This window comes from Hyla sarda, chromosome 2, assembly GCF_029499605.1.
Source record: "Hyla sarda isolate aHylSar1 chromosome 2, aHylSar1.hap1, whole genome shotgun sequence".
In the NCBI taxonomy this organism is placed as follows: domain Eukaryota; kingdom Metazoa; phylum Chordata; class Amphibia; order Anura; family Hylidae; genus Hyla; species Hyla sarda.
In genome coordinates this window covers 377,554,821-377,566,526 of record NC_079190.1, presented here as the reverse complement: position 1 = coordinate 377,566,526, position 11,706 = coordinate 377,554,821, and the positions used below count along the sequence as shown (strand labels likewise).

The 11,706-nt window shown below is 42.0% G+C and overlaps 1 protein-coding gene across 2 annotated transcripts in view; it reads right to left on the bottom strand.

The window, feature by feature from the left end:
• Positions 1 to 4,716: 4,716 nt before the first annotated feature.
• Positions 4,717 to 11,706, bottom strand: part of MNT (MAX network transcriptional repressor) — an 86,480-nt gene continuing 79,490 nt past the window's right edge. For both annotated transcript variants that reach the window (XM_056558460.1, XM_056558461.1), the window contains one exon: positions 4,717 to 10,677. In XM_056558460.1, the coding sequence (XP_056414435.1) occupies positions 9,965 to 10,677 (713 nt within the window). In that variant the 3' untranslated portion in view covers positions 4,717 to 9,964. The remainder of the gene's footprint in view (positions 10,678 to 11,706) is intronic.

Sequence of the window (11,706 nt, the reverse complement as noted above, 5' to 3'; positions counted from 1 at the left end):
CACAGCCTCTATTTTCCTTGCCTGCAGACTGCCTTTTGTGTGCTCCCCTCTTTTTCCAGCATGAGTAAGCTACTCTCCAAGGTTTCATTTGCCGCGTACACTCTTTGAGCTGTTGTGTAACTACCACCCTGCTATTTTTACTGAGAGAGCAGAAAGTTAATTAGAATGGCTTATCTTTCCCTGAGTAGCAGCTAAATGGTTGGACATTTTTTAATGAAGACTATTTAGAAAGTTGCTTTATTTTACACTCCGGAAACAAATCAATAAAATATCAGTGCAACACCTTAGCCATACTCTTTATTTAAACAGAGCCTTTGCAGGTAGATTGGAATCCAACCATGCTTTACACTGCAGCTCTGTGCTCAAACTTGCTGTGCATATAATCCTTTCAAAGTTCCCTTAAACTCCCAAAGCTATCTGTGCCCTTAGATTGATACTCAGAATTGTTTACATGTGTTTACAGTCCAGACTACATTTTTTTTTCATCAGTTCATATTATGATTGAATCATTAAAGGGGTACTCTGCCCCTAGACATCTTATCCCCTATCCAATGGATTAGATGTCTGATCGCGGGGGTCCCACCGCTGGGGACCCCCGCGATCTCGGCTGCAGCACCCCAGAAATCCGCTGCACAGTGCAAACTTTGCTCTTTGGCGGATGACTGGTGATGTAGTGCGGAGGCTCATGATATCACGGCCATGCTCCCTCAATGCGAGTCTATGGGAGGGGGCATGACATTACGAGCGGGGTACAGCCGTGAGGTCATGAGCCTCCGGCGCTTCATCTGACACTGTAAACGAATGCCGGGTGCAGCAGGAAGATCATGGGACCCCCGCGATCAGACATCTTATCCCCTATCCTATGGATAGGGGATAAGATGTCTAGGGGCAGAGTACCCCTTTAAGTCTGTGCTTCTAGTCATGCACTCTTCATTTACTTAAAAGCGCAACTGTCATGACATTTTGGTGCAATAACCTGCACACAGCCTTTGTACTGTGTGCAGGTGGTGGGTGTAACAATGTTTTTACCTGAAATTTGGCGGCTTTCATGACTGTAAAAAAGGCTTTTATTCAAAGCCACTGACAGTCGGACGGTCGGACCCCCATGTCTACCCTGTATGTCCGCACTGGGACCTCTGTGTGATTGACACACAGGTCCCAGCGCATGCGTCCTTCAGCTAATCAAACCTGCGCGCTGCTGTGTGTCATCCAGCAAGCGCTCACTCCCGCCGCCGTCTTCCTCCTCAGTGCGCCTGCGCAGTGCTAGGTGCAGAGAGCGCGCTTCCTCTCTGCACCTAGTATCGAGAACTAACCTGATTGCACGCTGCTCTGCGCAGGCGCACTGAGGAGGAAGACTGTGGCGGGAGCGAGCGCTTGCTGGATGACACACAGCAGTGCACAGGTTAGATTAGCTGAAGGGCGCATGCGCTGGGACCTGTGTGTCAATCAGAGGTCCCAGCGCGAACATACGGGGTAGGCGTGGGGGTGGGCGTGGCAGGGCATCGCATACCTCGCGCCACGCCTATCCGACAGTCAGTGGCTGTGAATAAAAGCCTTTTTTACAGTCATGAAAGCCGCCAAATTTCAGGTAAAGAAAGAAAAAAAGACCGGGGAACGGCGCCTCATGTATTACCCTTAAACGTAAACAGTAAGTGTAAATGTGGGGAAACCCACGGCACTTATAGGTGGCTGCTCACCAGATGTAAATAGAAGTTAGGCATATCACCCCATATAGGGGTACTCACTAATGTCCAAGGGGGGCTGCAAGCCGGAGGTCACAGGCACACATGTCCTGACGTAGTCATCAAACGGAAAATGGAAAAGAACCTCATTCATCCAGGCGCTGCCGGTTAGGTCATCAGGTGGTGCACAAAAAGATACAATGTATACCTTGGAATATTGTATACACGAAAGTTTATTTAAAATTAATAAACATACAGATTACGCGTTTCGAGGGTGACTCCCCTCTTCCTCAGCACACCTGATCTGAGGAAGAGGGGAGTCACCCTCGAAACGCGTAATCTGTATGTTTATTATTTTTAAATAAACTTTCGTGTATACAATATTCCAAGGTAAACATTGCATCTTTTTGTGCACCACCTGATGACCTAACCGGCAGCACCTGGATGAATGAGGTTCTTTTCCATTTTCCGTTTGATAAATTTCAGGTAAAAACATTGTTATACCCACCACCTGCACACAGTATAAAGGCTGTGTGCAGGTTATTGCACCAAAATGTCATGAAAGTTGCGCTTTAAGGTGGATTTCTATGTCATAGCATTCATTGTGAATATGAAACACTAAGTTTGGTGGAAGATGACCTGCCATGTTTGCTTAGATAAATAATTCAATTCCCATTTCTTAGAATTCTGCAGTGTGCTTTCTCTGTTATACAGTGCATAGTGAAAGGATTCAGCCCCCTTGAACTTTTCAACCTTTTGCCACATTTCAGGCTTCAAGCATAAAGATATAAAACTGTAATTTTTTGTGAAGAATCAACAACAAGTGGGACACAGTCATGACGTGGAACAAAATTTATTGGATATTTCAAACTTTGTTAACAAATAAAAAACTGAAAAATTGGGCGTGCAAAATTATTCAGCCCCTTTACTTTCAGTGCAGCAAACTCTCTCCAGAAGTTCAGTGAGGATCTCTGAATGATCCAATGTTGACCTAAATGACTAATGATGATAAATAGACTCCACCCGTGTGTAATCAAGTCTCCGTATAAATGCACCTGCACTCTGATAGTCTCAGAGGTCCGTTTAAAGCGCAGAGAGCATCATGAAGAACAAGGAACACACCAGGCAGGTCCGAGATACTGTTGCGGAGAAGTTTAAAGCCGGATTTGGATACAAAAAGATTTCCCAAGCTTTAAACATCCCAAGGAGCATTGTGCAAGCGATAATATTGAAATGGAAGGAGTATCAGACCACTGCAAATCTACGATGACCTCGCTATCCCTCTAAACTTTCAGCTCATACAAGGAGAAGACTGATCAGAGATGCAGCCAAGAGGCCTATGATCACTCTGGATGAACTGCAGAGATCTACAGCTGAGGTGGGAGACTCTGTTCATAGGACAACAATCAGTCATATACTACACAAATTTGGCCGTTATGGAGGAGTGGCAAGAAGAAAGCCATTTCTTAAAGATATCCATAAAAAGTGTCATTTAAAGTTTGCCACAAGCCACCTGGGAGACACACCAAACATGTGGAAGAAGGTGCTCTGGTCAGATGAAACCAAAATCGAACTTTTTGGCAACAATGCAAACGTTATGATTGGTGTAAAAGCAACACAGCTTATCACCCTGAACACACCATTCCCACTGTCAAACATGGTGGTGGCAGCATCATGGTTTGGGCCTGCTTTTCTTCAGCAGGGACAGGGAAGATGGTTAAAATTGTTGGGAAGATGGAAGAAAACCTGATGGAGTCTGCAAAAGACCTGAGACTGGGACGGACATTTGTCTTCCAACAAGACAATAATCCAAAATATAAAGCAAAATCTACAATGGAATGGTTCACAAATAAACATATCCAGGTGTTAGAATGGCCAAGTCAAAGTCCAGACCTGAATCCGATCGAGAATCTGTGGAAAGAACTGAAAACTGCTGTTCACAAACGCTCTCCATCCAACCTCACTGAGCTCGAGCTGTTTTGCAAGGAGGAGTGGGCAAAAATGTCAGTCTCTCGATGTGCAAAACTGATAGAGACATACCCCAAGCGACTTACAGCTGTAATTGCAGCAAAAGGTGGCACTACAAAGTATTAACTGAAGGGGCTGAATAATTTTGCACGCCCAATTTTTCCGTTTTTTATTTGTTAAAAAAGTTTGAAATATCCAATTAATTTCGTTCCACTTCATGATTGTGTCCCACTTGTTATTGATTCTTCACAAAAAATTACAGTTTCATATCTTTATGTTTGAAGCCTGAAATGTGGCAAAAGGTCGAAAAGTTCAAGGGGGCCGAATACTTTCACTATGCACTGTACCTCCTGGAAATGTACGATTGTATTATGATTGTTAATAAACGGACTCCCCTGGTCTAGCGACACCATTGTGACACTGTCCTATTAGTGTCAGAGATATATTATATTGATAAGTGTAAGGGTAATGCCCAGTTATCAGTTTATTTGTATAGTCTATAGTGGACTATATCTCTGGCACTGCATTAAAGTGCAACGGTATAGGACTATGGATGCTGATGATTTGCAGCTGGTACTCCTGCTAACCGCTAGATAGGCGGTGCTCTCCGAAAACAGAAGACAGCATTCACATATCAAACAATACCGAGAGAAAAACAGACTGTGGCACTAACCATAAGATTGCAGGATTTTCTTCTTTTTTAGTATGGCATATTTTGCTTTGCGGGTATTACCAGGGCAGGGGAGTGATATGTTCAAGGGTGTTAAGGAAAATGAGTCTCCTGAACACTCCTGCACATATCACTTCCCTGCCGTGGTAATACCCGCAAAGCAAAATATGCCATACTAATAAAGAAGAAAATACTGCAATCTAATGGTGAGTGCCATGATCTGTTCTTCTCTATCGGTATTGTTTGCTATCAGTTTATTTGTGTTTATTCCCAGGAGGTATTAGAGGAGTAGCACGGTACAACATTCTAAGAAGAAAAAAAATCATTCTTTTCATCATATTTACTGCAAACACAGTTATCCACGCCCTTGGACTAGACAAGCATCAGGAAGCTGAAATAATAAAAAGTACTTTATTTTTATTTTAGAAAATCATTATTTTGAGAAGGAAGGATTCTGTGAATAATCTGTTGGAAAAAATCTGTGATGCCAGGCCAATAAACCTAAAAAGAAAGTTGTTTTACATAAGCAACATTCCTGTATACGCCCCATAAGGTAGACAAATAACAATAGCTTGCACCAACATGACAAGAGCATATACAACGCCATACAGTAGAACAATGGTCATGATATGGTAACTGTTATAGATCGGAGAATGACATTTTGCCAACTTGAGTTTTATTTTAGGTTTACTAGCCTGGAAGATAAAAAATAAAAATATTGGGATGGTTTATGCACATAATACTTGAAATAACGTCTTAGAAATGAGGAACGCCCCAAAATACCCTTTATAAATATAGATATTATGTATGAAGTCAAATTATCTGTATTTGGTATAATAAACCAAATGAACACATTTCTCACATTAAACACAATTCTGATAAAATGATTTGCAGTGCATTGCTATACACTCATGCCTGACACAAAGCCTCTAGGTAATTGTATTTTTTACAACATTTCAAGAGAATAATAATGCCTTTATGCACATAGTTTAATATTTTAACAACTTAAGCTGGGCCCAGCTGAACCCAGGCAAGATGTATATAAAATCTGGAGATAAAACTATTAACATGAGTTTAAAACCAGTTAAGTTGTCAATGAAAAAAAATAAAATACAAATAAATAAGTCACAAAGAAATAATGGCACAAACTCCAGGATAAACGTAGTCCACATAAAATGTGGAACTCTTCAGTGCTTGTAATTCAAATGTATTTAGCAGATTCAGAATGGGTGGTGCTAAGGTCCAGTCCTTTGGCGACGCTCTTGTTATATCATATTTTGCATTGTGCAGTAGTATAGATACTCTCTTGGGTGACTATGCTGCATTGGTACATCACATCTGCACAGGGGCACAGACCTGGTCTATAAGGTAGTTCTTTGACCAAGTAAAGTAAACCCCCATCATTGCTAACATTTAAAAGGGACAGTAAACTTGGGACTGCAGCAGACTGCTGGGAAAAGGTGATATGGGAGATAAAAGTATGATCATGGAGTCAGATATTTTTGTGTAATCCCACCGAATAACACTACAGTTAGCCTCTCTTCAACAATACAATGGCTGCTTATATTTGAGTAAGTGTCCCTTTAAGGGTACGTACACACTGCGTAATTCTAAAAGCGGAATTCCACGCAGTGAGGTTTAACATAAGTGTGAATGGGTCTTCTGCAAGACCCGTTCACACGGAGCAATTTTACGGCCGGACAATTCCGCCGCTGAAATTGTTCCACGCAAAGAAGGAACATGTTCATTCTTTGCGCGGAAGTCCACAAATTCTGCATAGCTGTCAATGGTTACGGGTCAGGGCCGCACGGTCCTACCACTGGCGGCGGCTGCCAGACTGAATCTCCGCTCGCTGAATTCAGTGAGCAGAGATTCAGCTTCAATTACATAGTGTGAACGTACCCTAAAAGGGGTTATGTATAGAATGGAAAGGGGAGATGTATGGGCCTCTGTGACAACCCCTAAAAGTATGATCATGGAGTCAGATGTTTTCGTGTAATCCCACTGAATAACACTACAGTTAGCCTCTCCTCAACATTACACGGCTGCTTATATTTGAGTAAGTGTCCCTTTAAAAGGGGTTATGTGTAGAATAGAAAGGGGAGATGTATGGGAATCTGTGACAACCCCTAAAGAGGTTCGCCTGGCTTTTTTTCTAGAACCCTTGCCACTTTGCTGACTGAAGGAGGTGCTGGGCTTGAGCAAGTGCTCTGGCCTCTTCACTTCCTTTCAGGCACAGTGCTCTATGTTTTGTAGTGGCTATACCTTTATTCACAGTTGTCCAGTCATAGTGACTGGGGTAACTGCAATACCAGGTACATCCACTACCCAGTGTACAGCACAGTGTCTGGTAGAAAGCAGTGCAGAAACTCCAGGAATAGAAAAACAGCTAATTTCTTTCAAAAACCGTTCCACGTCTGTCTCCAGACTGGGTATGGTTTAATAACTTGGCTCCAGTCACTTTAATGGAACTGAACTGCAGTACCACACCCAATCTGAAGACAGACGGGGAGCGTTTGTTGAAAGAAAGTAGCTCTGTTTTTCTATTGCTAGATAACCCCTTTAATCAGCTGATCTGCCAGGGGACCGCATCCCACAATCATAGGCCTTCAATGAAAAATAGCCTGAAGAAACCCTTTAACTAGACAGCAAAAGCCACAGTCACATAAATCACCTGCCTACAATAGATAAGAACAATCATTAAATTCAATTTAGAAAAACTTGCAAGATACAAACTGGCTGATGTATGTAATGTTTCCTGTGTATAAGGGTTTTCTGGGATTGTATAAATAAAGCTTATAGACAACAACATTGGATATAATTACACATTTTTCAATTTGCATTTCAAGAGCAGAGCTATAAGGACTGCAGATTTCCATAAGGCATGTCCGTTGACCACATATACATTCCTAGTCTGTGGGCACCCTTTAGGTAAACATTCAAATTCTTCTAGGTGTGCTTGTCTGCACTATACGACAACAGAGTACACACCACGAGCATATACTTTATTTATACAGTCACAGAGAACGTTTACGAATGTTTTTCCTATATAAAAATAAATAGAATTTCTGATTTGTATCTATCAACGGATAAGCTTGCTTGTTACCAAACCCCAAACGATTAGGTCGTTGCTTCTAAAATTGTCTTTGTATGTAGCAAAAATTCTGGGCAAAATCATATAATGCTTATGATAGGGTTATACTGACTGCAGAAACAGTCTGTCACAGTTTATTATAGAGGTTTTCCATGTACTTTTTCTTCTGATTAATATTCAAAGACAAGAAGTAGAATGGCATGGATGCACTGCTGACAAGTTGCTTTACCTGTTCTCGGCTTTCAGCATTTCGACAGACAATATGGCTGCCATCCATACATAATCAAAGTTATAGACTTTACATGGGGTTGTCAGGTATCAAGTTTTCAGCAATCAGTCTCTTTACTTAAGCCCGGCCAAATCAACACAAAGCTGATGAGAAAGATTTTTAGCAGCACTTACATCAAAGACTGCTCAAAAAAATAAAGGTAACACTTAAACAACACAATGTAACTCCAAGTCAATCACACTTCTGTGAAATCACACTGTCCACTTAGAAAGCAACACTGATTGACAATCAATTTCACAGATGAAATCAGGTTCACACTAAGCACATATGACAGACGAGACAGAGTCTGGAGATGCTGTGGAGAAGGTTCTGCTGCCTGCTACATCCTCCAGCATGACCGATTTGGCGGTGGGTCAGTAATGGTGTGGGGTGGCATTTCTTTGGGGGGCCGCACAGCTCACCATTTACTTGCCAGGGGTAGCCTAATGCAAGACAATGCTAGACCTCATGTGGCTGGTTTTTGTCAGCAGTTCCTGTAAGAGGAAGCCATTGATGATATGGACTGGCCTGCCCATTCCCCAGACCTGAATCCGATTGAGCACATGTGGGACATCATGTCTCGCTCCACCCACCAATGTCACATTGCACCACAGACTCTCCAGGAGTTGGCGGATGCTTTAGTCTAGGTCTGGGAGGACATCCCTCAAGAGACCATCCGCCACCTCATCAGGAGCATGCCCAGGCATTGTAGGGAGGTCATATGGGAACGTGGAGGCCACACACACTACTGAGTCTCATTTTGACCTGTTTTAAGAACATTACATCAAAGTTGGATCAGCCTGCAATGTGGTTTTCCACTTTGAGTGTGATTCCATATCCAGACCTCCATGGGTTGATAAATTTGATTTCCATTGATAATTTTTGTGTGATTTTGTTGTCGGCACATTCAACTATGTAAAGACGAAAGTATTTCATACAATTAGTTCATTCCTTCAGATCTAGGATGTGTTATCTTAGCGTTCCCTTTATTTTTTTGAGCAGTGTACTTTTAACCAGATTCAAGTCAAAATTTAATTGAAGACAATCTGTAAAAGGTTTCACCAAGACTGATGACCCATCCACAGAATGGCCCATCAATATTGGATTGTTGGGGTCTGACACCTGGCACCCCCACGATCGGCTGGTAACCAGAGCTGCTGGACTTGCATGTAAACGGAGTGCAACATCCTGCTGTGAGAGTGGGCCGAGATGGATCAGCTGAGCTGTGGCACCTCCCCAACACCTAATAGTATTGAGCAGGTATGCGTGTCTTAGCCAATCACAGTGCCCTTGCTGACTCAGCAGTTTTAATCAGCTATGCGGTCATATTCGGCTGCAAGGCACAGTTTTCTTCACTACCCCGGAAGCAGACAGCTCAATACGTTGTGTAGGGGCCATGCCGAGTTAATGCATCTCAGTTTCTATTGAAGTGAATGGTAGCTGAGCTGCAGAAACGTAGCATGGCCACTACACATGTTCAGAGCTGTCTGATTCCGGCTCCATTCACTATAAATGTGGGTGCAGGAGCTCTGGTAAACAGCTGATTGGCCAAATATAAATATATGACTTGTCTGCATTGGGAAATAGCCCCCTCTACATTAAACTACAAACAGAAAAGTATTTCATTACCCCCCCCCCTTAACAAAAATCTTTACCGTTGTAAAAGTATATGTCATGATCACCAATGAAATAAGCGTCAAGAATGCCAAAGTCTTGCCAATCACTTTTTTTTCCCCTTATGCTACTAAAAACTTAAGTGGTATTTTTTGTTCTTTTATTGGTGTATACGTTCTGCAGCAGTCACCTCCATAACATTATAAATCAACATTATGCTTATTGTTTCCAACTTAATTTTTTTATATTAGAAAGAGGTCATTGATTTTTGTATGTTACATATACACATATACAAAAAAACAAAAACAAAGATTGAATAAAATAAACTAAGTGTGAGTGGAGTAGCAGATAAAAATTAAAGTCTCATTTTCTATTCACTGATTACTGGTAGGAGTAAATGAAAAGTCATAATGAGAGACAGTCACTGAGACAATGAGAATGGTAAAATTCCAGCACATTGGGCCCTTTATGATTTAGGCCTATATATGACAAATCACAAAGCATGACGTCTTTTCCCCTCCCCCCCAAAGCCAATTATAATGTGGATCAGAAACCATGTGAAGAGGTGTCTCATCTTCCTTGGAACATGACTGGAAAGGAATGTATGGAGTTTCACGTGTCCGGTGGATAATTTAATTTATTTACTTAATTCTTACAATTTTGAGTGTTTAGGCTAGCTTCAAAGTGCTGACAGGGAATGAGGGCATGGTTACCATAGTCACCGGGTTCAGGACAGTTTGCCCAACTAATTGGGGATGGTGGACCACCTGGGTTCCTACAGTTGGCTTTGCCATGACAGTAGGCTGACCCAGGTTTGTGGTTCCATTTACTTGTGGGTGGGAAATGGTGTGAGCGATGTGGCTCACCATGGGCTGACTTACTGCAACAGACTGGGGGTAAATTGGTAACTGCGGGCCAAGATGGGTCATATGATTAATGGCAGCTGGGTGCACAGTGATGTGGCCGATTGGCTGAGCAGCAGTGGTTAGCTGTACAGGGCTTGACGTGGAAGGTGCAATATGAGCAATGTGCTTTGTCTGAGGCCCTGGGATGACATGGTTTAGAGTCTGGATGACAGAGGCATGAGTGGTGGCCGTGTGGGCAATCACTGTTGACTGCACCGTTGAAGCAGCAACAATATGAGTCTGTGCTGGCACCATGGCCTGAGGTGGGACCAGTGCTTGGTTGGAGAGAGGCTGTGCATGGGGAGAGGGAACTTGTTTCTGTTGAATGGAGACGTGCTGAGGCAGAACAGTGGAATGATGATTTTGGGAAGCTGCATTGGACGGTACCATCTTCAGAAGCTCTGGCTGTTGGCGTTTCGGTAATGCATTGACAGGTCTATCATCATCCATGTCCTCATCAATGTTGTCTTCACCCTCTGAAAGACAGGAAAAGAACAAAGTTTTGTTTTCTAGCCAAATTGGTAACATGTAAATAATCAGTCAGTTATACATCATATCTCACAATTTAAATTGCATCTCCATATTTTTGCCAACTTTGAATAATGCTTTTTTTTTAATTTAAATGTTTATTTCTCCTATCAATTCACACACTTTGCTCAACCTGCAATACTGAGAAACAGCCTATAGAGGTCAGCAGCTGAAGTAGGAATTTGCATCTGGTATTATACACTGACATAGCCACGAATACTGGAAAACAATTTAGGGTATGACCACATGTGTTGGATGGGCTGCAGAGAAATGCTGCAGCTTTTCTACACTATAATTATCATAAATTTGTACAGCTTGTGGTGTGGATTTGCAAAGATACAAAAACATCTCAATTTAAACACTGCAGATTTTGACTTTCCCACTGAAGTCAGCACAGAAAAATAAAAAAATACAGTAGAAATAGAGTTGCTGCGGATTTCAAATCTGCACTTTGTATCAATTTCTGCAGCATGTGGATGACATTTTTTATCCACTCTGCTGCTACTATAATGCTGCAGAATTTCTGCATAGAAATTCAATGTGGAAAATCTCCAGCATACATGCCACCTATGAAGTAGTAGTGCATGTGTAGAGTTTCTGTATTAAAATCAAGAGAAATTCATGAAGGTTGTTGGGGGTCCTATCTGCCTTACACTCTCCAATAAGGCTTTTATATCATGTAAACCTAGTTGAAAACCGTGATACCTGTAAAGTATGTTCACGCCTATATTGAGCAACAGTTCATAATGCAACTTTATAATATTGCATAATATATACTAGAAACTACTTAAAAAGGGTATTCACATCCTAAATATGTCTGGCCCAGGATAGGCCATGTGCGATAGGTGAAGGTTGAATCGGCATCGCATCTATGTGGTGAAGGGGAATCTTCCAAAACCTGACTCACTTGGAAAGGCAGCTGCCAGTCACTGCATTAAGGCAGGGAATACATTAAGAGGTAGCCAGGCATGTGTGAA